Below are 26,838 nucleotides of genomic sequence, written 5' to 3'. Positions count from 1 at the left end.
AACACTTTCCTTGGTTTCCATGGTTACATTCAACAATGGAATAGTTTACTTATTTTTATCTCATATTGTTTTTGTCACCTTTTTTTTTTTTTTTTTTTTTTTTTTTTTTCCTTTCACCTTTCAAAGTTGCTTTTGACCTTGGTGTTTATCAGAGCCACAGAAAACAAAGTAGAACAGGAGTTCCAGAATTAAAGGCATGTGCCATCTTTTAATTTAATAAAATTGAAAATTTAATAAAAGGCATGTCCAGTCTTTTATTTTTAAAGATTATTATTTTGTGTGTATGAGTGTTTGCCTGTATTATGTAAGAATATCACATGTATTCCTGGTGCCCACAGAAACCAGAAGAGTGTCAGATCTCTAAGAACTGGGGTTACAGATAGGAACAAAACTCGGGTCCTCTGCAAGAGCAGCAAGCACCCTTAACTTCTGAGCCATCTCTTCAGGCTCTTATTAGGAAGCCTTGGCTGGCCCAGTACTAAGTAGACCAGGTTGGCCTCAACCTCACAGTAAAACACACTGTTTTCTTTGCCTCCTGTAGGCATGTTTTTGTGCACTGTGTAAAGATTATCCTTGTTTTAGTCAAATGCTGATTTCTCTGCCCCCATATCTTGTTGCAATCCAGACACAGCATTGTAAGGCTTATTCTAACTATTTCCTGTTTCAATGTTGTGTAAACATTGCGCCACATGCCGATCAGCCAATGGCTGGGCAGAAGAGTGAATAGGGCGGGACTTCCACTTGCCAGGGGAAGGAGGGAAGGAGGGAAGAAGAGAGGGAGGGAGGGAGGGTGCATGTGCTTGCATGCAAGCTACCATGCAGATGATGAGAGGAGAGAGAAGAGAGGATTTGCTACAAGAAAGGGTTCCAGGAGCGATACCATGGGAACACAACTGGAGCAGAGAGCACCCATACCACTACTAAAATGCAAGTATCTTGGGGATTTTGGCTGGGATGGAGCCAGATCTGTTTAGAGAATTAGAATAGATCAATGACTGCCTAGTTATTGTTCCATAAAGCTTGATTAAAGAAATCTTATAGTATTTTTCTCATTTAATTGGGAGCTATCCAAGATAGAGAAAAATCATCAACTTTTAAAAATTCACTTTACCCCCAGAGCTCGTGTCTCTAGTTTCATATGTAGCAGAAGATGGCCTAGTTAGCCATCATTGGGAAGAGAGGCCCCTTGGTCTTGCAAACTCTATATGCCCCAGTACAGAGGAACGCCAGAGCCAAGAAGTGGGAGTGGATGGATAGGGGAGCAGGGGGGGGAGGGGGGGACAGGGAACTTTTGGGATAGCATTTGCAATGTAAATAAAGAAAATATCTAATAAAGAAAATAAAAAATTCATTTATAGCCTCCCAAGTTATGGGATGTAGGGCATTCACCATCACATCCAACTTCCCTTTTTAAATGTTTTTATTTGCCAGGTGGTAGTGACCCACTCCTTTAATCCCAGCTGCTCAGGATGCAGAGGCAGGCAGATCTCTGTGAGTTTGAGGCCAGCCTGGTCTACGGAGAGAGTTCTAGGGCAGCCAGCGCTACATTTAAAAAAAAAAAAAAACAAAACTAAAAACAACAAAAAAGTTTTGTTTTTGTTTTTTTTTAATTTATTCTTCATGTGCTTGGGTATTTTGCCTGCATGTATATCTGTACACAACATTCATGCCTGGTGCCTGAGAAGACAAGAGGACGGAGTCAGATTTCCTGGAACTAGAGTTAGAAACAGTTGTGAGCTGCCATGTGGTTACATGTGATGACACTGGTTATCCAGCTTGGATTCTCTACAACAGCAGGCAGTGTTGTTCGTCAAGGAACAGTGCTCCCGTGTGTATGTGCCCCTGTGTGGGTGCTACAAGAGGTGTTGGATCTCCTGGAACTGGAGTTACAAGTTGTTGTTAGCTACCATATGGATGCTGAGAACAAAACTTTGGTTCTCTGCAAGAGCAGCAAGTGATCTATGTAAAAGTAACTTTTGTTCACCTGATGTAATTGTTCCAGGTTTTCTGCCTCTGTCTGCTAACCTAGGCCTAATTGTGAAAGCTTCTAGCCTCAGTATAATCTAATCTAGGCTTAATAGTGTTTTTAGCCTTTGAGACTTACTGCTGAAAAAGTTCACTCTTTCTTGTTCTTACTGTACTTTGGCTGGCTGGATCAACTCAGCTGTCCTGGCTCAAACTCCTCTCTAGGCTGAGTGATTAAATCTTGTTTCTTTCTTAGCCTCTGACTGAATTGCTCTGCTTGGCCTTCAACTCTCAATCTGTTATGATCTGGCTCCTTCTCATTCTCTGGCTCCTTCTGTCTTTACCTGTGTCTATCTCGTTCTCTCTTCAACCTGTCTCTGAAAAACTCTCTCAGTAAAACTACCTCCTCCTTCTCTCCCTCTGGACTCCCTCTTACATTGCTTCTCTATCCTCTCTCTTCTTGAGAGAGTTGGGCATATCCTGTTCTGCCAAATCTTTCTCTGATTCGTCATTCAATTAGACATCACTTTCATACATGGGTGCTTCCTTCTACAAACTAACTTCCCTTTATTGTTTGGGATTAAAGGTTAGGATTTAAGGTGAGCCAAGCCCACAGCTAGAAACAGCTTTTCTTTTTTGTTTGTTTGTTTGTTTTTGGTAAATAACACAATCGTGGGGGTTTACAGTGTGATCAGCTATCTCTTCCTGATTTTGGTGCTTTGGTATATGTGTGTCATATACACACAGGGTATATGTGTGCCTAACTCTGTGTGCACATGTACCTGCCTGTGTTTTTGCCATCGTGCCCATGTGGAGGTCAGAGGAGAACTTATGGAAATCTGTTCCTTCCTTCTGCTATGTGGATCCTTGTCAAGGGACTCCGGTGGAGCCAGCTTGTGAGGCAGTAGTGCCAAAAAGCTGCTCATGAGAAATGAATTTCTAGGACTCTCCTCCTGGAGGCCTGACGAAAGTCAGCCCTCCAGTTTGGGTCAGTTTTGACAGGCGTAAAGCCTGGAAGCNGTTCTTGAGGATAGGAGTTCCATGTAAATTCTCCTCCCNGAGGTNTGGCGTTTTTNCCTAACCCATAATAATCAAATTTCCACCGCGTTAGTCTAATGTATAGATTCACGTGCACTCTATTAAGCATTACCTTATAGTAAATGCCTTTTAAGATTGTATTCTAACATAGCTAAAGCCTTTTCCCAGTGTTCTTAGATTCCAGATAGCAGCAAGGAGTTTAACCTATTCAGTAACTAATTAAACACTACCATAAAACATTAAAACATAGCCATTAAGAGACTGGGAATCTCACTGAGATAGAAATCTTTACTACAGATTACATTCCATGTCAGGAGTGAGTTAATATACTATCCTGATAAGTAAGAAAGTCTCCAGACAAAATAAAGTTTTACAAGACCTAGAATTTAGAGCTCCGAGATACCCCATTATTCTTGAGGCCTGTCAAAGAGTTAAACCTTCTGGTGCTATTAACTTTAAAGTGTGAAATTCCTGCCTGGCATTAGGCTTTTCCCAGGCAGGGCTTGTTATCCCTAATGTAAACATTTAACTAGTTCTTGCAAATTCTTTTCTGTTGTATCTGGTAAATTTCAGTGTACCTTGTCTTACTTGTGATTTGTAGCTCCTGATAATTCGCTGTAATATAATAGTCTCATATTTTACCAGAAAATTACATTCAGATTCAACACCTCTCTTGTGTGTGTGTCTGTCTGTCCCATCCGACTCTTTGCCCATCTACTCTAGAGACTCTTTTCTACGCAGGCACAGGGGCCCAGAGGGTCTGCGGCAGATCCTGGGGATTGAACTCAAGTAGGTATCAGGCTTGCTGTCAAGCACTTTAACCATTGAGTCATCTCATTGGATCATGCCTTACTCCTTCTGAGACAGAGTTTCACTGAACTTGGAGTTAGGCTGGCTGTTGACAAGCCCCAGTCATCCCGATTGTCTGTGTGTATCACTCCATGGGGATGGCAGGCACATGGCCACAGCCAGCTTTTTAGGTAGGTGCTGAGGATTTGAACTCAGACTCTCATCCTCAGGCAGTGAGCCATATTCCCAGCAGGTGCTTTGGTAGGCAATATGATGCTGTGGTAGAGCTTGAACAATTCCAAGGCAAGCAAAAGTTAAGGAGCCCTGAGTAGTACACCCAACATGTTGATGAAAGCCAACTGCAGGGAGAGAGTGGCCTTTGTACCTGTATGGGGACAGCCCCTGAGGTGTGTAGGTCTGCTTCACGAGGGAACACAGGGGACTATAGCCAACCTTGCTGTCTCCTAGGTTTACACTGGAGGAGGCCTGAGGACAAAGTAAGGTGAAAGGTCAGAACTACCCTGGTTGCCATGGCTACCACCCACTCCCAGCGGAGCCAATGCCACCTTGATTTACCCTCTTACACATCAAGGCTGGTGGGCTTGGGAGAGCTTGGAACTGCTTCTTGTAGGAGGTGTCTTTCTGTCCCTTGTAGTTCCACTTCAGGGTGTTAGGAACCCCTAAGGAAGAAGAATGAGAAGGGCGTGGGAGAGAATGGGATTGATTTTTCTGCAGCCTTAAGGCCACCTGGAACTCTACCCACAGGAAGGTAAGTTGGGCAACCCTGATCATTCGATCATTATCTCTCAGATAAAAACAAAACAAAGAACTAAAAACAGTGATAAGAGAAGGGGAGCTGTTGAGATGGGATGGTGGGTAAAGGTGCTTGCTGCCAAGCCTGATGACCAGGGCTAGATCTCTGAGTTCTACATGGTGAGAGGAAAGAAATGCCTCTTGCAAGCTGGCCTCTGACCTCCACACTCACACCCTGGGGCATGTGCACATACCTATAAACATGATAAATGTAAGAAAAAAATATGGCCACCAAGTACGGAGACAGGTACCTAGGCTAAGGTCATTCCCCCTTCCCTTTCTCTCCCTTCCTCTCTCCTCTCCTGCCTCCACCCCTAGACAGGGTCTCACGTAGTCCTGGCTGGCTTCAGACTTTTCACATAGTTGGAGATGGCCATGAACTGATAACCCTGCTCTGTCTCCCTTACAGTGCTAGCTTACAAGCTTGGCCTCCATGCCAAAGTTCCTCCCCTCTTTCTTCTGAGCTTGGCCACCATGCTCTTCTGTGTGCTGGGTCATAGGCCTAGCTTAGGCTGAATTAAGCCTTTCACTCATTTTATACCCTCGAGGCTCAGAGACTTGAAGAGCCTGATAGGAATGAGACCCCAGTAGAGCACTTGCTATGTATATCTGAGCATATTGGAGTATATCTGACACCCTGAATTTGGTGTTCAATAGGAAAAAGAAAAGAAGGTTGGGGACACTCAGGAAAGCACTGTTGGGGAGACTCAGTAAAGCACTTGTTCCACAATCATGAAGACCTGGGTTTGGAACTCCAGAATCCACACAAACAATTCAGTGATGGTGGCCCAAGTCTGTGGTCTCAGTCTAAGGAGGCAGATCCCAGGAGCTTGCTAGCTACCCAGTGTAGCCTACTGAGTAAGCTCCAGGCCAAATGCACACCCTTTTTTTATGAACTGAGAAACTAGCTCTGGAAGCCAGGCCCTCCTCCCATTTTAGACCTCAGCATGCCTGCCTTAGAGTGTTCTCCAAGGGTGGGATGTCCCCTCTAACTCTGACAAGAAGCGAAAAGCAGCAAGAGCAAGAGAGCCCAAGAATGGAAACATGTACTGGAGAACCACTAGGAGGTGAACCGTTGCCAACAGACATTGCCATTGCTCATCTCGTGATGGAAAAGCCCTTGCGGTAGGGAAGCAAGCTCGCAGTGCAGTGAAAGACAGCTCAGTGAGGAATTCCCTCTGACTGCTTCAGCTTCCCCAGTCTCCTCAACCACTCTTTCTCTCTGCAGACCAGCCTGTCCTGGAATTCACAGGAATCCATATGCCTCTGCCCCCACCCCCAGACAGGGTCTCATGCTGGGGTAAAAGGCAAGTGTCACCATTCTGTAAGTTTCTGCTGCAGGTCGTTCCCAGCTGTTGTTGGTTGGAAGTCTTGCCTAAGGAGAAGTTGCTCTGCCTGGGACTGTCTGGGTGAAGGGCTCCAGGTGCCTACCTTAGTGAGCATTCCCTACCTTGGTGGGTCTCTGCTGGATTCTTTGAGACCCAATACGAGGATGTTTTACTAGTTAAGACTAGTTACTATAGTTGCTTTTTTTTTTTTTCTGTTATTTTTAGCTTGCTATATACTAATCTCACTAGTTCAAAACCAAAAGAATGGCTAGTTCATTCTCTGGACCCACAAAGGTGGAAGGTGTCTGAGCTCTCACACCAGAGGTTGTCCTCTAACTGATACAATCACACCCAAACACACACAAAAGAAGCAAATAGAAACAACCCCCACCCCCACCCCACCCCCAAAGCCCAACTCAAAGGGAGTTCTCTTACTGACAGCAACTACAATTGTACTGGAGACATTGCCAGAAAATTCTAAAAACTCTCAGCCCTTGTACATCACCAGTCCAGTGTTCTACCACTGAGCAACACCCCTAGCCCTTTTTATTTGGGGAATTTTAATAAGTCACTGAGGCTAGGCTTGAACTCATGCTGTAGCCAAGACTTGTCTCGAACTTCTATTTCAGCCTCTGAAGTGCAGAGACTACAGGCATGCACAACCATGCTTGACTGTAGTAGTTGTTGTTGTTGGTGGTGGTGGTGGTGGTGTGTGTGTGTGTGTGTGTGTGTGTGTATGTATGTATGATGGAGAGGGAGAGGGAGGGGGAGGGGAGGGGGGAGAGGGGGAGAGAGAGAGAGGATCTTAGAAAACTTGATCTTTCTGCCTCCACTTCCTCAACTCTGGGATGATTGCTGATGGCCTAGTTTACCTAGTGCTGGGGTGGAATACAAGGGTATTGTGCATGCTAAGTAAATATTCTACCAACTGAATATCCTTAGCCCTGGAGGTTTTAGCAGCAGCATCTCTACTGGTTGGCAGCTAGAAAGAAGCATTTTCCTCTCTATGTTGACAAGTGACCATTTATGGTAGGGTGGGGGGCAAGGGGCGACTCTGAGTGCCTTTGGGTACAACATGGCTAGGGAATATGCTCACCTAGATGGCTGCAGGGCACACAGGGCCGAGGGGTGATGGCATCATAGGGCGGATAGTGTGCCTGGTATGAGGTGAGCGGCATGCGCAGCTGCTTCCTGTCCCCAGAGGGCATCGAATCCCTGTCAAAGAGGAGGCGTGCACTTCGGATGTCCAGGCGGGCGCTTGGTGGTAGCTCTGGCCAGCCATAGTCAGCACGTGCAATGGACAAGTTGAGAACAGGACGCATATCTGCGTGCAAGTGCAGATTGCTTATCTGCATGGCTTGCGAGTGCTCAATTGCCCGCTCCTGTAGCTCATCTTGCGACTGTAACGTGGGTGGTGGTGAGAACGCACGGCGCATCTCCGATACATGCTTCTGGGAAGCCCACTGCGCTTCCCTTTGGAAGATTGTGCCTTGCTGTGGTGGTGACGAGGGGGGCTGGACCAAGGTGACAGCGGAATAGGCTGGGAAGTCCCTGTGCGATGTGCCCTGCATAGTGCCATCATGCAGCCGCGGATCAGGACCCAAAGAAAAGTGTGAGGCCTTGAGGAACTCCAGGGACAACGGGCACACAGGCATCGTGAGGCCCCGCTCTACCTGCAAGGGGCGAAGACAAAGGCTTGGTCTCCTGACAAATACCTCCTCCCACAACAGGACATTGCTGGCTTTCATTTTTTGGCCCGACCCTAGGAAGAGTAAAGAAAGAGACGGTCTCTTTATTTGGCACCTACTGTGTAGAGGGTATTATGGTACTCTGCCAGCTCCTTTAGCTTAGAGCCCTTTTAATAGAGGAACCTCGGGCTGGAGAGATGGCTCAGCAGTTAAGAGCACTGACTGCTCTTCTGAAAGTCCTGAGTTCTTTTTTTTTTTTTTTTTTTTTTGGTTTTTTTCGAGACAGGGTTTCTCTGTGAAAGTCCTGAGTTCAATTCCCAGCAACCACATGGTGGCCCACAACCATCTGTAATGGGATCTGACGTCCTCTTCTGGGGTGTCTGAAGACAGCTACAGTGTATTTACATATAATAAATAGATAAAATTTTAAAAACAAAAAGAAGAGGAACCTCAATTGAGAAAATACTCCTATTAGACTGACCTGGGAAGCATTTTCTTCATTGACTATTGGGGTAGGCAGGCCCAACCCACTGTGGGTGGTGCCATTTCTGGGCTGGTGGTTCTGGCTTCTATAAGGCAGCAGGCTGAAGGCTGAACAGAACTTGAGGGTCAAGCTAGTAACCAGCAGTCCTACATGGCCTCTATATCATTTCCTGACTCCAGATTCCTGCCTTGAGTTCTTTCCCTGACTTCCCTAGACAATGGATTGCAAGCTGTAAAATGAAATAAACTCTGTCCTCCCTAACTTGCTATCACAGGAAAGAAAAAAAAAAAAAATCCTGAGACAGGTTACCCCAGACATCAGTTAACAAAAATAGAACAAGAACTCTCAGATTTTTGTTAGCTAATGATGGGGCTAGACACACACACACACACACACACACACATTCATTTAGATATTCATACATATATTAATGAATATTTAAACATTGTGATGGCCAGTTACTCGGCCTCCAAGCAGGCCTGTGAGAACTGTTGGGAGTTAATTGAGGTAAGAAGCAGCACACTCACAGTGACCTTGAACTGGGTCCCGGGTTGCGTAAATCAGTGGTTCTCAAGCTGTGGGTCAGGAAGCCTTCGGTGCTGACTGACCCTTTCACTGGGGTCACCTCAGACCATCAGAAAACACAGAGATTTACATTATGATTCATAATAGTAGCAAAATTAGGAAGTAGCAACAAGTTTTATGGTTGGGGGCTCCCCACAACATGAGGAACTGTATTAAAGGGTTGCAGCATTAGGAAGGTTGAGAACCACTGGTATAAATGGTGAAATTGACTTGAACACAAACATTGGTAGCTGTGGTGATTTGAATATGCTTGGCCCAGGGAGTAGTAGCCTTTGTGGAGTAGGTGTGAGCTTGTTAGAGGAAGTGTGTCATGCTACATACTACATTACTGTGATAGGCCTGACCATGCTTTTGTTTGAAAGAATGTGAATTTTTGGACTTTGTTTAGAAGTTAGGCCTGGTTCTGCCCAGCCTCATACTCCCAGAAATAAGGCTCAGACTCAAAATATATTTACAAATATCTTGATGATATAGGTAGACTCTTCTCTGAATAGATCATAACTAAATAACCCAATTATTTTAACCTACATTCTGCCATGAGGCTGGTTACCTGTGCTCAGGTGCCATGTATCTGTCTTTTCACTTCTTCCCTGTCAATCTCCTGCCTGGCTCTATCCCAGAATCCTTCCTCTGTCCAGATGTACCACCTCTATTTCCTGCCTAAGCCATAAGCCATAGCCTTTTTAGGCTTTTTAATTGACAGGTGATGCATCCATACAACAGACAAGATATTCTCTCTACAACTGTGAATGTGGGAAGCAGTGGGATGTTTTGAGTGGGGCTTAATGGGTTTATCCTAGTAGGAAAATGGAAGACATTGTTGCTGAGGATGATTTGAACTGTGTAAGCCTGGCTCTAGAAGTTTCAGAGGAGAAGGATTTTAGTATGTGGCCTATAGACTGTTCTTGTGATATTTTGCTGAAGAATGTGGCTGCTTTATGCCCTTGTCCTAAAGGTCTGTCTGAGGATAAGGTGAAGAGAGTCAAATTAATTGCATTGAGAAAGGAGGTCTCAAAACAACCCAGTTTTGACTCTATGCTATTATTTACTCTTAAGAAGAACATTTTGATCAAAGGTAACAAGGTTATAGAGAAAAGATACAAAATGTGTGGTTCAAAGGGTAAAGGGGTACCAGGGATGTGGAGTGAATGTACATCCTGTGTTCATGGACACTAAGAGGAGTTAAAGGAGCAGTGACCACCAGGAAAGATCTTACCCAGCTAAACTTACACTTTTGCAATTGAACTAGAGATAATTGTATCAAGTTAGGTGTTATTACCTGGTTACTGTTTTCATTTGGACTTTAATCTGGAATGAACTACAATCCAGAAATTGAGGGCACACCCATGATCCAGATCTTAAGGCTGGAAGACGTGAGATCCTGTCTCAAAAAAACAAAAGAAAATAATGAAAAATAAAAAATAAGAAAAAAGTGGGTGGGTAGGGGAGCAGGGCAGGGGGAGGGTGTAGGGAACTTTCGGGATAGCATTTGAAATGTAAATAAAGAAAATATCTAATAAAAATTGTAAAAATTAAAAAAAGACTGAAGACACAGGCTTTTGATCTGGATATTGAGATATAGTGGCCATGAAAAGCTTAGGCTCAAGCATGATGTTACATGCCTTTAATCACAGGGGAAAGAGGCAAGCTGATCTTTGAGTTCAAGGCCAGCCTGGGGCAGAACAATTACCAAATAGAGAAAAGCTTAGGTCCCAGAACTGAAGAGACAGGGGCTTGTAGATCTGTGAGCTCAAGGGCAGTCTACAGAGCAAGTTCCAGGACAGACAAGCTTAGGCAATGAGGGAGCTGGAAAACAGGAAGGTGGTTGATGATATAATAGAACAAGAGGAGCCGGGCGGTGGTGGCGCATGACTTTAATCCCAATACTTGGGAGGCAGAGGCAGGCAAATTTCTGAGTTCGAGGCCAGCCTGGTCTACAGAGTGAGTTCCAGGACAGCCAGGGCTATACAGAGAAACCCTGTCTCGAAAACAAACAAACAAACAAATAGAACCCCCCCAAAAAACAAACAAACAAACAAACAAAACTTAAAAAAAATTAAAAGGGGGCATGTTCCAGCCCCAGCAAGCAGCAGAACTCAGCAGCTTCAGCCATATGGCTCTGGTTTTAAAGTCAAGACTAGAAGGGGTTACTGGGACAATTGATGCTGGTTAGCTGGAGCTAAGAAATTAGTGGTTATTAAGAAAAGGTGAGCCAGGTGTGGTGGCGCATGCCTTTAATCCCAGCACTTGGGAGGCAGAGGCGGACGCAGATGGATTTCTGAGTTCGAGGCCAGTCTGGTCTACAGAGTGAGCTCCAGGACAGCCAGAGCTATACAGAGAAACCCTGTCTCAGGGGGAAAAAAAAAGGAAGAGGTGAAGCCTTCTAGAAAGTGTTTTCTAAGAAGCACAAAGAAGCTGCATTCCAGAGATAGTCCTTCTACTGGCATCTGGACTTGGTAATGTGTAAGAGTCACCCAGGTGGTACTGGTTTTGAAGGCATGAGGGGGTCATGGAGAGAAGCTGAGGCTTTGCAGTGTGAGAGGTCAGGAAAGGCCATTGGTGAAGGTACAGCCTCAATTGCAGTTGATGGGCTAGGACTGAAGGGGTCATGCAAAGAAGTTGAGGCTGGACATCATGAAGAGAGCCTATGAGAGGCTATTGGTGAAGCCTAGTTGCAGCAGAAGACCCCCGTGTATTAGAGATGCCAGTACCATGGGATGATCAGAGTGCTCGCCTAAAATGCATGGAGACCTGGGCTCCATCCTCTGCGAGGCACAGGCCAATCGTGGTGATACACCTGCAATCCCAAGGTTAGAAGGTGAAGGGAGGAAGAACGTAAACTTAAGGCCATCCTAGACTGCATATCAAGTTGGAGTCCAGCCTAGTGTTGGCCTTTCTGCTCCATGGGAAGGTATCCTGGAACTCAGAAACCCAGGAACCACACAGTTCTGAGAGGAAAGAGGAAGCTTCCTCAGCAGGGGTGTTGTATCTTCTAGGGGAACATATGAGAGTCACACCAGATATATATATATATATATATATGGAGTGGATGGAAGAATCCAGGAGTGGCTGCCTATGGTCCCAGGAGGGAACAGACAGCAAGCAACTGGACAGTGTACAGTGCTTATGTAGGAGTTCTTGCAGGGTGGAGGTTTCTAGGGCAGAGCTTTCCAGGGTCAGGATTGGCCGGATTTCAAGTTCTGAGCTTGGGTGAGCTCAGGGATTGGTAGGTTTTTCTGTTCAGGGATTGATGGATTTTCGTACTCAGGAATTGGTGGGTTTCTGTGGGAAGTTCAGAGCTTGGTGGCTTTTGTTCAGACTTTATACCTAAAATTAGCATAATCTAAGGAGGGTTCTGTTAAGGGGCTAGAGATGACCTTTGTAACTATTACAGATTTTGGAAACACCTTTATGACAGTTAGGGAGGTCTGGCTGAGGGGGCTGGCTACTTTCTTGCCACGAGGGTTTACAAAATTTACAAAGTACACAAAGATTGCAAAGTATACAAAATTTACAAAGGGATTCCCAAACCAATATTCAATACCTAGGCTATATCCAACCTGTGTCTTAGGTTAAAGCGGTAGCTTAGTGGTTGTGTGTGTGTATAGCATATTTGAGATCCTAGGTTCAGATCCTAGTACTATAGGGTACAGGGACAAAGATACAGACCTACCTTACTGGGTTAATGAATCTTGACCTTGGCTCCTGTCTGATTGCTCTGATCCCTTCTGGCTCTGGTCATCCCAGGGGATGGTCTTCTGGTCCTTTCTAGAGGTTAACTCAAGATGGTCTGGCCCAGGTCATTGTGACCTCAAGAGTACTCCCAGATAATGCTGTCACATAGGTGTGACTACCTCTGGGGGCAGCCTTGAGGATCTGGGATTGAATTCTGCAGGAGACTCAAGCATGGAATTTGAGTTTTCAGAGCCTCAGTTTTGTGATCTGGGAAATGGTAAGGAGAATAGTGATGAATTTAGAAGTAGATGTGTATGTGGGGGTAGGTTGGGTGAGAGTAATATTCTTCTTGTTTTTCTGTTTATCTGTATCTTGACCCTGCACTCAGGCACTGATGTCCTTGAGTCTCTGGCCCCTTCTTGTCATGCTAGGGGTCACAGACTGCCAAAGAACCTTTTACAAACTGAATTCCTTAAAAAAAAAATACCATTTTAAAAGTACCATTTTTTTGTGAGAATTAACTTAAATTGTTAATGGACACAACCTAGAATCACTTGGGAAAAGAGTCTCTGTGAGGAGGTTGTGTACATACAGTTGTAGGCCTGTGAACCTGACTGTACATGACTGTCTTGAGTTAATGGGCTTGGACTCAGTTCACTGTGGGTGGCAACATTCCCTAGGCATGGGGTCCTAGATACAGTGTGGAGAAATCAATGAGCACACTGAGCAAGAACTGAGCACCCATGCATTTAATTCTTTCCATTCTGTGGATGTGATGTGAGGAGCTATCTGAAGTTCCTACCTTGTCTTCACAATGGAAAGCCACCTGGAGTCATATGCTGCAATACACTCTTTCTCCCCCAAGTTGCTTCTTCTTCTTTTTTTTTTTTTAAAGAGTATTTAAACCACATCAATATAAAGGGAACTAGAACACACTTATTTGTATATATGTGGGTGTGTGCATGTGTTCCATGGTGGTCTGTAGATGTCAGGAAAAAATGTTTGGGAGTCAACTTTCTCCTTCTACCATTCGGGTCCTAGGGGGTAAGTTGTGTGTGTGTGTGTGTGTGAGTGTATGTGTATATGTTTTTGTGCACTGTGTATTCAAATGCTGATTTCTGTACCCACAGATCTGGTGGTAGTCAGACCTTAGTATTATCATTAATATAAAGCATTTCCTGATTTTGTATCACAATTTTTGTATCAAAATTCCTCAGTATTTTGTAAACCATTGTTCTTCACCTTCACCATCTTCTGACTGGTTAAAATAAAGACTTGGAAAGCCTATAGTTGGGCAGGAGAGGAAAAGTCAGGACTTCTGAGTCCAGAGAGAGGGAGAGTTTCAGGTGGGACCTGGGGTGACATGGATAAAGAAGGAGGTTCCAGGACCAGAGACTAAGATGGCAGGTAATGGGCCATGTGGCTGGGAAGTGGGCCAGACCTGCGTTGTTGGGTTAGAATAGCTCAGAATCTGCCCAGCTATAGTGCCTGAAGCTTTTGATAAAGATAAAGGTCTCTGTATCATTATTGGGGAACAAGGGAGGGCATAGAAACTCCCCTTACTTGAACAGCAAGTGCCTTCACTCTCTGAACAATCTTGCTGGCCCCTGTTTATTTTTGAGACAGGTTTTATGTATCCCAGGCTGGCCTCCAACTTGTGATATAGTCAAGGATGGCTTTAAACTGATCCTCTTGCCTCCACCTCCTCAGTGCTGAGATGACAGATGTGCACAACCATGTCTGCTTTATGTGGTCATAGGGATGGAATCCAGGGCTTGATGCATGCTAAGCAAGCATTCTGCCAACGGAGAGCTACAGTACCAGCACCCCTCAAGGTTCTTCTTCTTCTCCTTCTTCTCCTTCTTCCTCTTCCTCTTCTTCCTTTTCCTCCTCCTCTTCCTCCTCCTCCTCCTTTTCCTTTTTATTGAATTTCTGCCATTATTATATAAGTTCCAATTGAAATGAGATGCATTATAATTTTTTATTAGTCATTTTATTCATTTACATTTCAAATGATATCCCCCTTCCATGTAACCCTTCCACAAAGCCTCCATTCCATCCCCTCAAGGTACCTTTTAAATGCCTGTTACCCTACTATCTGAACTATTTGGAAACATACCCTTCGTTAGATAAATTATGACAAATTTGACTTGTCTGTGTGTGTGTGTGAGATATGGGTATGTGTGTGTATATATACATGTGAGTATGTGTGTGTGAGGTGAGATGTATGTGTATGTGTGTATGTGTGCTATGGGTATGTCTTAGTTAGGGTTTATATTGCTGTGAAGAGACACCATGACCAGTGGCAACATTTAATTGGGTCTGGCTTACAGTTTCAGAGTTCAGTCCATTATCATCATGACAAAAAGCATGGCAGTGTCCAGGCAGGCATGGTGCTGAAGAAGGAGCTGAGAGTTTTACATCTTGATCCAACTCCAGCCAGAAGAGATTGTTTTCCAGGCAGGTAGGAGGAGGGTCTTAAAGCCCACCCCCTTCGAGGCCAGCCTGGTCTACAAAGTGAGTTCCAGGACAGCCACGACTACACAGAAACCCTGTCTCGAAAAACCAAAAAAAAAAAAAAAACAAAAAACAAAAAAACAAAGCCCACCCCCACAGTGACATACTTCTTCCAACAAGCCACACTGCCATTCCCTGGGCCAAGCATACTACCACAGTGTATGTGTATATGTATGCTGTGTGTGTTGGGGTAGAGGACTTGTTTTGAGTGGGTTTTGGGAGAGAGAAGGAACTGGGGTTCCTGGGAAAAGCTCAGAGTTGGGTTACAAAGGTGCATTTTTTTTCCTTCCTCTTTTCATTGCTATGGATGGAAGTCAGGTCCTCCCACACTGGTAGGCAAGTGCTCTGCTAGTAACCAGGAATACTGGTGATCACCTATAGTCTCAGCTTTATAATCTTAACAGAAGCAAGAGTAGTAGTGATCACAAGCTCCAGGCCGGGCTAGTCTTCACAGTAGCATCTTGTCTTTACAAGAAGAAAACTGATGAGGCCAGGTGTGGTGGTGCACACCTTTAATCCCAGCACTTGGTTAGGCAGAGGCAGGCGGATCTCTGTAAGTTCAAGGCCAGCCCTCGGTCCTGGGGTCCCACATGGTAGAAGGAGACTGAATCCTGAAAGTTGTCTGACCTCCACACAGGGCTCCTCCCCTCCCCCCAAATAAATGTTTAAAAGGTGAGTTTCATTGTATGTAAATTATACTTCAATAATGCCAGTTAAAAAGAGGACTGGTGAGATGGCTCAGCCGGTAAGAGCACTGACTGCTCTTCCAAAGGTCATGAGTTCAAATCCCAGCAACCATATGGTGACTCACAACCATCTGTAACAAGATCTGACGCCCTTTTCTGGAGTGTCTGAAGTCAGCTACAGTGTACTTACATATTAATAAATGAATAAATCTTTAAGAGAGAGAGAGAGAGAGAGAGAGAGAGAGAGAGAGAGAGAGATCTATTAAAATTCTGAAGGCCAGGCATGGTGGTACATATTTTTAATCCCAGAATTCAGGAAGCAGAAGTAGGTGGCTCTCTGTGAGTTTGAGACTGGCCCTGTCTACATAGGGAATTTCAGGCCAGCCAGAGCTATTTGCTAAGACCCTGTCTAAAAAAGTAAAAATTGAAGTTATAACAAACACTGAAGCAGTTTGGATGGGTTCCTTCTCACAAAAACAGTTCCAGCCAATTGCTGGCAATGCAGGCATTGGAGGGCAGATCACGGAGCAGGATAGGACAGATCATCAGTAGGGTGCCTGCCTAGGAAGCTCTGTGCTTCTTCAGTATCTGAATCACTTACAGGAAGGACTACAAAGAATTGAAGCCATGATGTATAGAGAATATCGTTTACTCTCATCAACTAGGAACAGAGGTGTGGTGAGATGGCTCAGGTGCTAAATGTGCTTACCACCAAGACTGATGACTGAGTTCAGTCCCTGTAGATGGAAGAAGGAGAGATGCAACTCCTGAAATTGTCAGACAGCCATTTGCACACTGCAGCACCTGCATGCTCACCCACAACAAGTAAATGGAAAAAGAACAGAGGTCTGTCCCCTCTCATTTGTGTTCCATGGTGCCTACTGCAGGTGTTCAGAGTGGACTTGCCTCCTGTGGCTGTTCTCTGTTGGGGAGGAAGATATTGCTGGGGAATGGCAGTGACTCTCAGACCAGTAGCTGGCAACTCCAAGGTCAGCTACAAAGACCAAGGCTTAAGTATTTTTCAACACTCAAATCAAGTTCAATTCTTCACCAGCTGGTAAAAACATGGCCTGCAAATTGTAAAGCATCTTGGTGTTTCTTGGAGAATGGGAGACAGGGTAAGGAAGACATCTGTATTAGTCAGGGTTCTCTAGAGTCACAGAACTTATGGATAGTCTCTATATAGTAAAAGAATTTATTGATGACTTACAGTCGGCAGCCCAATTCCCAACAATGGTTCAGTCGCAGCTGTGAATGGAAGTTCAAGGATCTAGCAGTTACTCAGTCTCACACGGCAAGCAGGCGAAGGAGCAAGAGCTAGACTCCCTTCTTCCAATGTCCTTATATTGTCTCCAGCAGAAGGTGTAGCCCAGATTAAAGGTGTGTTCCACCACACCTTTAATCCCAGATGAAAGGTGTAGCCCAGATTAAATCTCCTTAAACTCGGAGATTTAATCTTCTGGAATCCATAGCCACTATGGCTCAAGATCTCCATACCAAGATCCAGATAAGGATCTCCAAGCCTCCAGATAAAGGTCACTGGTGAGCCTTCCAATTCTGGATTGTAGTTCATTCCAAATATAGTCAAGTTGACAACCAGGAATAGCCACTACAACATCTGAGGTTTACCTCTTGCCTCTATATGCTTATTTCCAGATACACACACACAACAACAACTACAACAACCATCTATCACCACCCTCTCAAAAAAAAAAAAAAAAAAGAAGGAAGAGAAAGGAAAAAATCACCACTTGAGTCAGTCAATCCAAACCGCACAGATTGTATGGCGGTTGGAATATGCTTGGCCAACTGGAAGTGGCACTATGAGGAGGTGTAGTCTTGTTAGAAGAAATGTGTCACTGTGAAGGCAGGGCTTTGAGGTCTCATATATATGTTGAAGTCTGGCCACTGTGATCCAGAACCTTCTCCTCCTAGCTGCCTTTGGAACAAGGTGTAAAACTCTGCTGCCCTGCTTCCCACCATGACGATAATGGGCCAAACCTCTGAAACTGTAAGCCAGCCCCAATTAAATGGCTTCCTCTCTCTCTCTCTCTCTCTCTCTCTCTCTCTCTTTGAGACAGAGTTTCTCTGTGTAGCCCTGGCTATCCTGGAACTTACTTTGTAGACCAGGCTGGCCTCAAACTCAGAAATCCTCCTGCCTCTGCCTTCCAAGTGCTGGAATTAAAGGCGTGCAACACTACACCTGGCTGGCTTCCTTCTCAGTTGCATTGTTCTTGCCCTTTCACAGCGATGACACCCTCATGAAGAGAGATAGAAACCAGGGGTTGGAATAAGTGCATATTCCTGAGTGTTCATAACATCCTTACTCCTAAGAATCAAAAGATCGACAGAGCCCAAATGGCTGGAAAAACACATTGTGGTCTACCAAGTGGAGTATGACTCCACTTCAGAAGAGATGGAATTATGATACATATTATCATGTTAACAAACCTAAAAAAAGAGATTAGCAAAAGAGGGATGTGTGTGTGTGTGTCTGTGTGTGTCTGTATAGTCACTGTATTAGCTTTCTGTTATTGTAATAAAATACAATTATTAGAAGGAAAGAGTTATTTTAGTCTATGATCTTGGGAGGCTTTAGTCTATAATTTCTTGGCTTTATAGCTTGGACTTGGGATTCAGTACACAATGGCCAGAGTTTCCATGATTTCCAGGAAGTGAAGGGAGACAGAAACAGGCCTAGATACCAATGTTTCTTTCCAGGGCACATTGCCAGTGATCGAATCATCTTTTACTTCCTTCACGCCCCCCCTCCCCCTTTAGAAGGGAGAGGTAGACAGTTTTTTTTGTTTTTGTTTTTTGTTTTTTTGTTTTTTGTTTTGGTTTTTCAAGACAGGGTTTCTCTGTATAGCCCTGGAACTCACTCTGTAGACCAGGCTGGCCTTGAACTCAGAAATCTACCTACTTCTGCCTCCCAAGTGCTGGAATTAAAGGCGTGTGCCACCACACCTGGCAACAGTTTTTATTTTAAAGTTTTATTTATTTTATTCATATGAGTACACTATAGCTGTCTTCAGACACACCAGATGGGGGTACTGCATTCTATTACAGATGGTTGTGAGCCACCATGTGGTTGCTGGGATTTGAACTCAGGACCTCTGGAAGAGCAGTCTGTACTCTTAACCGCTGAGCCATCTCTCCAGCCCTCCCGCCACCTTTTAAAGCAGTGGTTCTCAACCTGTAGGCAGTAACTCCCACAGGGCTCCCATATCAGATATCCTGAATATCGGATATTTACATTATAATTTATAACAGCAAAATTACACTTATGAAGTAGCAAAGAAATAATGTTATGGTTGGAGTTACCACAGCATGAGGAACTGTATTAAAGGGTTGCAGTATTAGAAGGGCTGAGAACCACTCTTCTAGAAACAAACAAGGGCTGAAGAGACGGCCAAGGAATTAATTAAGCACATATGTCTCCTCCAGAGGACCAAAGTTCGTGCAGCTCATAGCAGTCTGTAACTCTAGCTCTGGGGGATTCAATGCTTCTGCCCTCTGAGGCCACCCATACACTTGGTCTTGAGAGCATATGCTCACATGAGCACACAGCACGTGCATGTGCATACATGCACACACACATAAACACACAAAGAGCAGATGGGGAGAGGACACTGTCTGAATAGCTAGGCTGCCTACCAGCTGAGCAGGAAGCTTTACGAATGCAGCTCTCTCAATTGTCCTCCAGTCTGGGGTGGCTTTCTAGAGATTTTTGCATTACCCTGCTCCTGTAAGCAGCCTCAATAAACTCACTGCTTCACCATATCAGACCTGAGTGAAATCATTTCTTTGCTTGATTCTGGGTCTTTTCTTTTCTTTTTCCTTTCCTTTCTTTCTTTTTCCCTCTTTTTTTTTAAAAAAAATTATTGTTATACTATATATATATATATATATATATATATATATATATATATATATAGTATCTGTCATTCAGACAGACCAGAAGAGGGCGTCAGATCTCATTATGGATGGTTGTGAGTCACCATGTGGTTGCTGGGACTTGAACTCAGGACCTTTCAGATCAGCAGTCAGTGCTCTTAACCACTGAGCCATCTCTCCAGCACTGGGCTTTCCTTTTCAAATTGACCTATATTCCCAACCTTCTCCTCAATAAGGTTTACTACCTATCCTTTATCTAGCCTTTATCCACCTACTCATAACTCACCACCCTGAGAGACAAGACTTTGTCACTTTAAGAATACTGGTCTGGGACTGGAGAGATGGCTCAGTGGTTAAGAACACTGACTGCTCTTCTGAAGGTCCTGAGTTCAAATCCCAGCAACCACATGATGGCTCACAACCATTCATAGTGAGATCTGATGCCCTCTTCTGGTGCATCTGAAGACAGCTACAGTGTACTTAAATCTTAAAAAAAAAAAAAAAAAAAATACTGTTCTGGGGCCTGTGAATGTGGTTCAGTATAGAACATCAGCTTACCATGCAGAGAGCTCTGGGTTCCATCCCAGCACCACACAAACCAGACTTGGTGGCACACACCTGTCATGCCAGCACTTCTGAGGTGGAGGCAGGAGGACCAGAAGTCCAAGGCCAGTCTTGGCTACAAATTAATTCAGTTAGAGCCCAGCTTGGACTACATAAGATCTTCTTTCAAAACAAATACTCAAAATACTTGTGTCTTCACTCCTCCAAACAAAACAAAACAAAACAAAACAAAACAAAACAAAACATAGCTGGCTAAGGTGAACCCTCTGAGTGCCCTGCTCAGGTAGATATGGATCAAATACCTTTAGCGATCAACTTTTGTCCTTCCTGGAAGGAAGAGTGGAAGAGAACTTTGAATATTTTGTAGTTGTCTTTACACACACGCGCACCACACTATAACTGTGGAGGTTAGAGGACAGCTAGCACCAGAGTGGGTTCTTACTTTCAACTATGCCAGTCCCAAGGATGGAACTCATGTCTTCAGGCTTGACCTACATGAGCCGCTACCAACTGTGCCATTCTGCTGGCCCAGAGCTCCCTATGTAGATCTGGCTGGCCTGGAACTCACGGAGAACCTCTGCCCCCTGAATGCTGGGATTAATGGTACTTGTTCCCTGCCGAGCTCATTTTTCTTCTAAAGGTGCCTTGTAGCCAGGTAACATCTAATGATGTCTTGGAGCCTTGTGCTACATGCCTATCATCCAGCATTTGGGAGACTAAATAAGGAGTGTAAGGCCAGTTTGAGTACATGGTGAGTTCAAGGATAGCGTGAACTAAATGAGATCCTAAAAATAAAATAAAATAAAATAAAAAAATAAATAAATCTAATCACTCCTCAAAGAAAGTGAAAATCAAGACGCCTTGTGAGAGTACCAGTCACAGATGCTCAGAACAGACAAACTGATAAAGCAGGTACATGAAGCTCACAAGTGAAGGAGAAATCCCTTTTGTGTGGCTCTGACACACGCTTTTGCTTGTCCCCACTCCCTCCCCCGCCCCCCGCCCGTAGGCAATGAATTAATTTTTGAAACATTTTGCTTGCGAAGTTGCCTAAGCAGCGGTGGAGCGGATTTCAACAGGCTTAGAAGGTCATTCTGGGTGCCCGTGGGCAGGGAGGACAGACGTGGCAGTAATACATTTGCAAACTGGGTTCGGGCTAGCACGCCTACAAGGTAGCAGTACTCGGACAAAGGGCGGGCAGTTGCGCCTGCGCGGACCTTCGGCCCTTTCCAGAGGAGTTTGACCCCGCCCTGGGTGACGTCAAGACCGAGTTGCCATGGCTCTGGTGAACCGTCTGGCTTCCGCGCTGGAGTCCCACAGGGTCCGGGACCGCCTGGTGAGAGGAAGTCTGGGGCCTTGGCGGGACCGGAGTGACCTGGAGTTTGGTCAGGTCTCAGAGATAAGGAAAACAGGCCAGAGAGGGGGTCCTAAAGGGACCGGTGTCTTACATGACAGCAGGCTGTCTGCAGGCTGGTGTCTTACCTGAGAACTTCCTACCTCAGCTTCCCGAATTGCTGGGATTACAGGTGTGTGCCATCACACACAGCTTGAAACTAATCATTTCTGATAAGCAAGTGAAATAATAAAAGATCTGGGACTGTAGCCCACTGCTTTCCTAGCATAGACGAAACCTTAAGGTCCGTCCTCAGCACTGCACAGACCAGATATATTGGCACAAGCCAGTGATCTCGGCATTCCTAATGGAAAGATCAGCTGTTCAAGGCCAGCCTGGGCTACAGGATACCCTGTCTCAAAACAAAAGAAACAAAGATACAAGGGCTAAATTTCCGTGTTCTAAGTGTCTTACTGAATGGCCCCCTCTCTAAAGTCTTCCAAGCAAATGACTATTTTGCCTCCTAGACTGCTTTTTCAGTCCTGCTAAAGGCAGAGCTAGGCGGGAAGAGCCTTGTGCCCCTGCCTGTGGGCAAAGGAGAGCCCAGGAGGTGGGAAATAGTTTTGTTTTCTGTCATTTCAACCATTGGTGAGCAAGCTAGCACTCTAATGGGACTCCCCATGGCCACTCTTCTTTTTTTTTCCCCCTCCCCTCCCTTCCCCTCCACTCTCTTCCCCTCTTCTTCTTTGTTGAAACAGGACCTTGTTATGTAGTTCTGGTTGTCTATAACTTACCTTGTAGTTCAGGCTGACCCTGAACTTTCTTGTCCTTATGCCTCAGTTCCCCAAATACTGGCTGGGATGACAGGTGTGCCTCACCACACCTGGCTATGTGGCACTTTTTGGATTTTGATGTCAAGCTCTCCTCTTAACTTCTGCCTTGCCTGGGATGTTGGCTCAATTGGAAGAGTGCTTGTGTATCGTGCACAACTTGGTCTCAGTCCCAGGTACTCCAGATGCTTGTACACCTCTCATTCCAGAGTTTGGGAGGTGGAAACAGGAGGATCAGGAATTCTAATCATGACCACGGTGTCTGGTTAGCCTGGGCTATGTGAGACCCTGTCTCAAATTAACAAATTACAATAATGTTACATCTTTTAAAAAAAGGAAGAGAGAAAGAAAGAAGCTTTCAGTTTTAGCTAGGTTAAGTGCCTCATGCTTGTTATTACAGCCTTGCGGATGCTGAGGCAGGGGCATGACAGTGACTTGCTGGGCTATGCGGTGAGTGAGGTGAACATGAGACTCAGCCTCAGCAACCAAAAGAAAGAAACAAAAGATAAAAACCTTTCAGATTGTGTTGGAGTTTGATGACTCTTAGAACTTTCTGGGTTTTTTTGAGACAGGATCTCAGTAGCCCAGGCTGGCCTTAAACTTGGAGGTGATCCTCCTGCCTCTGTTTCTCAAGTACTGGGAAGTATAGGCCTGATCCACCGTGCCCAGCAACTCTTCCAACTCTTTCCAGGTTCCATCCTAAAGTGCCCATGGCTGGGTGTGTGGTAGGGATTGCAGCTCAGCCATGATTGGAACCATGGTAACCGATTCTGGTCTCCCACAGATCCGGACACTGGGGTATTGCTGCCAGCTGATCGGTGGGGTCCTAGTGGAACAATGCCCCAACAGGTCCGAAGTGGGAAGGCGCTTGCTGGTGGTGTCAGCCCAGTTCAATCATTGCAGGACTGTCTTGAGACTCTTTGATGACCCGGCCATATTTGTCTACACTAAGCAGTATGGCCTGGGGACAAAGGTAATGAATGGTTAATGGGGCTGTAGGGAGAGGGAAATTGAACTTCCTAAGGATCAAGAGCAGTGGCTTCCATGGATGTTTTAAGGGCTTGCTCCAAAATGCTTCTTACTGAGTGATCTTACTATTTGTTATGGCAGTATTGGCCACAGAACTGGAGCCTTGCACATGTTACTTAAGCACTTTACTGTTAAGCTACATATACTGCCCCTCAGTGGAGGATTCTAGGCAGGGGCTCTGCTGCTGAGCCATACTCCCAAACTCAGCAGGTAGGTAAATTGATCATCTGAGTTTAGATGGACAGAGAAAACACTCCTGAAAGTTGTCTTTTGAACCCCCCCCCCCACACACACACACTTTGAAAGTCCCCAAACCAGGGGTGGTGGCCGACACTTGTAATCCTACCACTTGAGAAATAGAGGCAAGTGGATCTGAGGTTTAAGATCTGGGTTGGGGAGATAGTTCAGTCGGTGAAATAATTGTGTAATCCTGAGAACCTGAGTGTGATTCCCAAAACCCATGTAAAATAAGCTGGGTGTGGAGGCCCACGTTTGTAATCCCATTTTGGAGAGGCACAGATGGGAGGATCCTTTGGGGAATCCCATTGCCCAGGCTGCCTGGCCTATGTAGTGAGCTTCAGGACTGAGAGAGAGACAGTCTCAGAAAGAAACAAACAGTGCAGACTGTGCACATGGCTCAGTGGATAGATAGTGATGTGCTTGATGCACAAGTATGAGGACCTGAGTTCAAATCTCAGGCCCACATACATCTTGTTAAAGTAATGTCTCTGACAATAGCATTTCTACAGGGAGGTGACATGTGCAGACAGGAGAGTCCCCAGAAGCATGAAGGACAGCTAGCTTGGTGAGAGGAGTGGGGAGAAAGACTGCCCCCATCAAAATAGAATGCAAGGACTGACAGCACTGAGCTTGTCTTCCAACCGCCACACACGTGCTGTGGACACACACACTTATACTCTCACACCCTCCCTATGTTGACACCCCTCCATTAGGGGAATCACAACTGTCTATAACTCCATCTCTAGAGAACATCACACCGTTTTCTGGTCTTCAAAAGCACTTGCACTAGTGTGCATATATAGCACACACACACACACCCTAGAAGTCAAGCGCATATAGAGTGATTTTGAGACCAGCCTCAGATGTATGAGACCCTTTCTTTAAAACAAAATTTGTGGAGCCAGACAGATGGCTCAGTGATTAAGAGCACCTGTTGCTTAATCATGAGGATCACAATATGGTTCCTAGCACCCATTAACAGCTGCTCACAAATGCCTCTACCTCCAGCTTCAAGGGATCTCATGCCCTCTTCTGGCCCTGGAGGTTACTACGTACATATAGGCGTGTTTATATGTGTGCAACAACAAACTTTGGTGTCTAGCCCTGTCCTCCTGCAATGTTTGTGACTTAGGGTTTTGACAGCTCTTGAGGAGATTCCATTGCTTGAGAGCCAGTGAGCTGTCCGGTGAGCATGAGTAGAGGAAGCCAGGCCTAGCTCTTTTCTTGCACAGCTCTTAGCAGTAGGCTGTACTACTCAGGCACCAGAACACAGACTGTGGTCACAGGGAAGGCTTGTGGGGTCAGAACGGGACCATCCTAGATGGGTAGTGGGGAGGTCTGACTTGCAGGCCTGTTCCCACCTTTTGGTTTTATAGGAGGAGGACATCTTCATCCGATGGCTGTCTGTCCTGAGTAATGTGACTGATCAACTGTACTATCCTTGTGAGCATATCGCCTGGGCTGCCGATGCCAAGGTCCTCCGGGTGGACTCTGCTTGGTGGTGGACACTGAACACAGCCCTCTGGACTCTCTCTCTACTTCTTGGAGCTGTCAAGTAAGTGATATCTGCCAGAGGGGCCACCTGAAGTCCCCAATGGCTGTTACCTCAGCAGAGGCCCAAAAGTTGACCACCTTTCACGTATTAGAATCTCTTTCCTTAAATTTATTATTTTTAACTCTGTGTTTGAATGTTTTGTCTGCATGTATGTCTGTGCACCCTGTGTGTGCAGTGCCCCATGAGAAGCCAGAAGAGGATGTCATATCCCTGGAACTGGAGTTACAGACAGTTGTGAGCTGCTGTGTGGGTGCTGGGAACCAAAAACAGGTCCTCTGCAAGAGCAGCCAGTGCTGTCAGCTGCTGAGCCATCTCTGCAGGGCCCCCCACCCTCCCTGCTGTTTAACCCTCTGTTTTGTTTCTGGTAAGGTAACTGCTGTAAAAGTTAGGATACAAATGGGATCATCTAAACAACAGGTCATTTAGTTCACAGTACTGGAGGTCAGAAGCTTGAAATTAACTCCATGGTGTAAAGTCCAGGTAGGGCAAGGCCAGGACCTTCTGCAGGCTCCACGGTGTGTCCACATGTGTCTTCATCTAGCCAGCCCACATCTCTGCTTGTGCCCCCCTCCTCCTCCAAAGCTGGCACCTCAGTGTCTTCGAGTGTGTCTCTGCTTCTGATCTCCCGCTTCTCTTCTCCTCTCTCTGTGTCATCATTCTCTCTTAATGGATGCATTTATTTTTGAAAGCTTTTAAAGAAAGAATTGATTTCTTACTGTGTTGATGGTTTAGTGCATATGAGTGCGTGTGCCTGTGCCAGAGGAGGATGCTGGCGTCTGTGGGGTTGGTTACCCTCGGCTGTGAGCTGCCTAACATGAATGCTGGGAACCCTATCCACCCCTGCGAGAGCAGTACACTTGGTCCTAGCCACTGAATCCCTCCTCCAGTCCCATTAAACATGAGTTTATAGATTGTGTTTGTGTGTGAATGTGGTGGTGGCGTGTGTGTGTGTGTGTGTGTGCATGTGTGCCCTCACCTTTTGAGGGCAGGGCAGAGGAGGACGTGGAACTGTTGTCACCTTTCTGTTGAGGGCATGTCTTGGCCTGAACCCAGACTTTGTTTTCGGCTAGTTTGGCAGCCAGCAAGCCTCAATGGCCCTCCTGTCCCCACTCCTTAACCCTCAGCACTTGGATAACTGTACAAGACCATGCCCAGCCTGCCATGTGGGCGTTGGGGTCAGAACTAAAGTCCCAATTGCTGTAAGCAATACTCTTAACCATGGGGCCATCTCCCTGGCTCCTCATCACTTTTCTTATCCCTGCATGCGAGTGAGGGCATACATGAGCATGTGGAGGCCAGAGGTCAACCTGAGATGGCATTCCTCAGTCATTGTCCTCTAAGTTTAATTTTTTTTATTATTTGATTAAAATGTCTTTTAAACATTTGCATGTGAGGCATGTGGGGCATGTGTGTACCATAGTGGACAAGTGGGGTTCAGAGGACAGCTTACTGGAGTTGGTCCTTTCCCTGAACCATTTGGGTTCTGGGGTTGGAACTCAGGCCCTTAGGATTGGTGGCAAGCACCTTTGGCTGCTGAGCCATCTTGCTGGCCTTTCACCTCTTTTTTATTTTTTATTTTTCTTTTCTCACTGGTCTGGGCCTCACCACCAACCTAGCTAAGTTGATTGCCCTCCGTACTGATTTCTCTTTTAAGGGATATATCCCCAGCCTTTTTATTAAAAAAAAAAAACCCTTTATTTACTTCATTTATTTACTTTTGTGTGTGTTCACATGTAACATGCATGGTGCATATGTGAGGTCAGACAGTTTGTGGGTGCTGGTTCTCTCCTTTCCCCATGTGGATCCAGGCTTGTCACATGTA

General features: G+C 45.4%; 2 protein-coding genes across 9 annotated transcripts in view; one reads left to right on the top strand and one right to left on the bottom strand.

Annotated features, from left to right (window-relative positions):
* Tex45 (testis expressed 45) overlaps nucleotides 1-12,470 on the bottom strand; it is a 16,414-nt gene extending 3,944 nt beyond the window's left edge. For 2 of the 6 annotated variants that reach the window (XM_021170529.1, XM_021170534.1), the window contains exons 1-5: nucleotides 12,364-12,470; nucleotides 9,970-10,071; nucleotides 7,030-7,606; nucleotides 4,369-4,472; nucleotides 4,178-4,278 (exon numbers count right to left, since the gene is read on the bottom strand). In XM_021170529.1, coding sequence (XP_021026188.1) covers nucleotides 4,178-4,278; nucleotides 4,369-4,472; nucleotides 7,030-7,588 — 764 coding nt within the window. In that variant the 5' untranslated portion in view covers nucleotides 7,589-7,606; nucleotides 9,970-10,071; nucleotides 12,364-12,470. Of the gene's footprint in view, nucleotides 1-4,177; nucleotides 4,279-4,368; nucleotides 4,473-7,029; nucleotides 7,607-8,632; nucleotides 8,731-9,969; nucleotides 10,072-12,359 lie in introns of all 6 variants that reach the window. The other 4 variants (XM_021170530.1, XM_021170531.1, XM_021170532.1 and 1 more) reach the window with 4 other exon arrangements.
* An 8,647-nt stretch (nucleotides 12,471-21,117) lies between these two features.
* Nucleotides 21,118-26,838, top strand: part of Pex11g (peroxisomal biogenesis factor 11 gamma) — an 11,058-nt gene continuing 5,337 nt past the window's right edge. Inside the window, exons 1-3 of one of the 3 annotated variants that reach the window (XM_021169408.2) lie at nucleotides 21,118-21,365; nucleotides 22,977-23,165; nucleotides 24,838-25,016. In XM_021169408.2, the coding sequence (XP_021025067.1) occupies nucleotides 21,306-21,365; nucleotides 22,977-23,165; nucleotides 24,838-25,016 (428 nt within the window). In that variant the 5' untranslated portion in view covers nucleotides 21,118-21,305. Of the gene's footprint in view, nucleotides 21,556-22,976; nucleotides 23,166-24,837; nucleotides 25,017-26,838 lie in introns of all 3 variants that reach the window. The other 2 variants (XM_029480391.1, XM_029480392.1) reach the window with 2 other exon arrangements.

Source organism: Mus caroli, chromosome 8, assembly GCF_900094665.2.
Source record: "Mus caroli chromosome 8, CAROLI_EIJ_v1.1, whole genome shotgun sequence".
Lineage (NCBI taxonomy): Eukaryota > Metazoa > Chordata > Mammalia > Rodentia > Muridae > Mus > Mus caroli.
The sequence above is the reverse complement of the archived record's forward strand: the minus strand, read 5'-3'. Positions and strand labels throughout refer to the sequence as shown.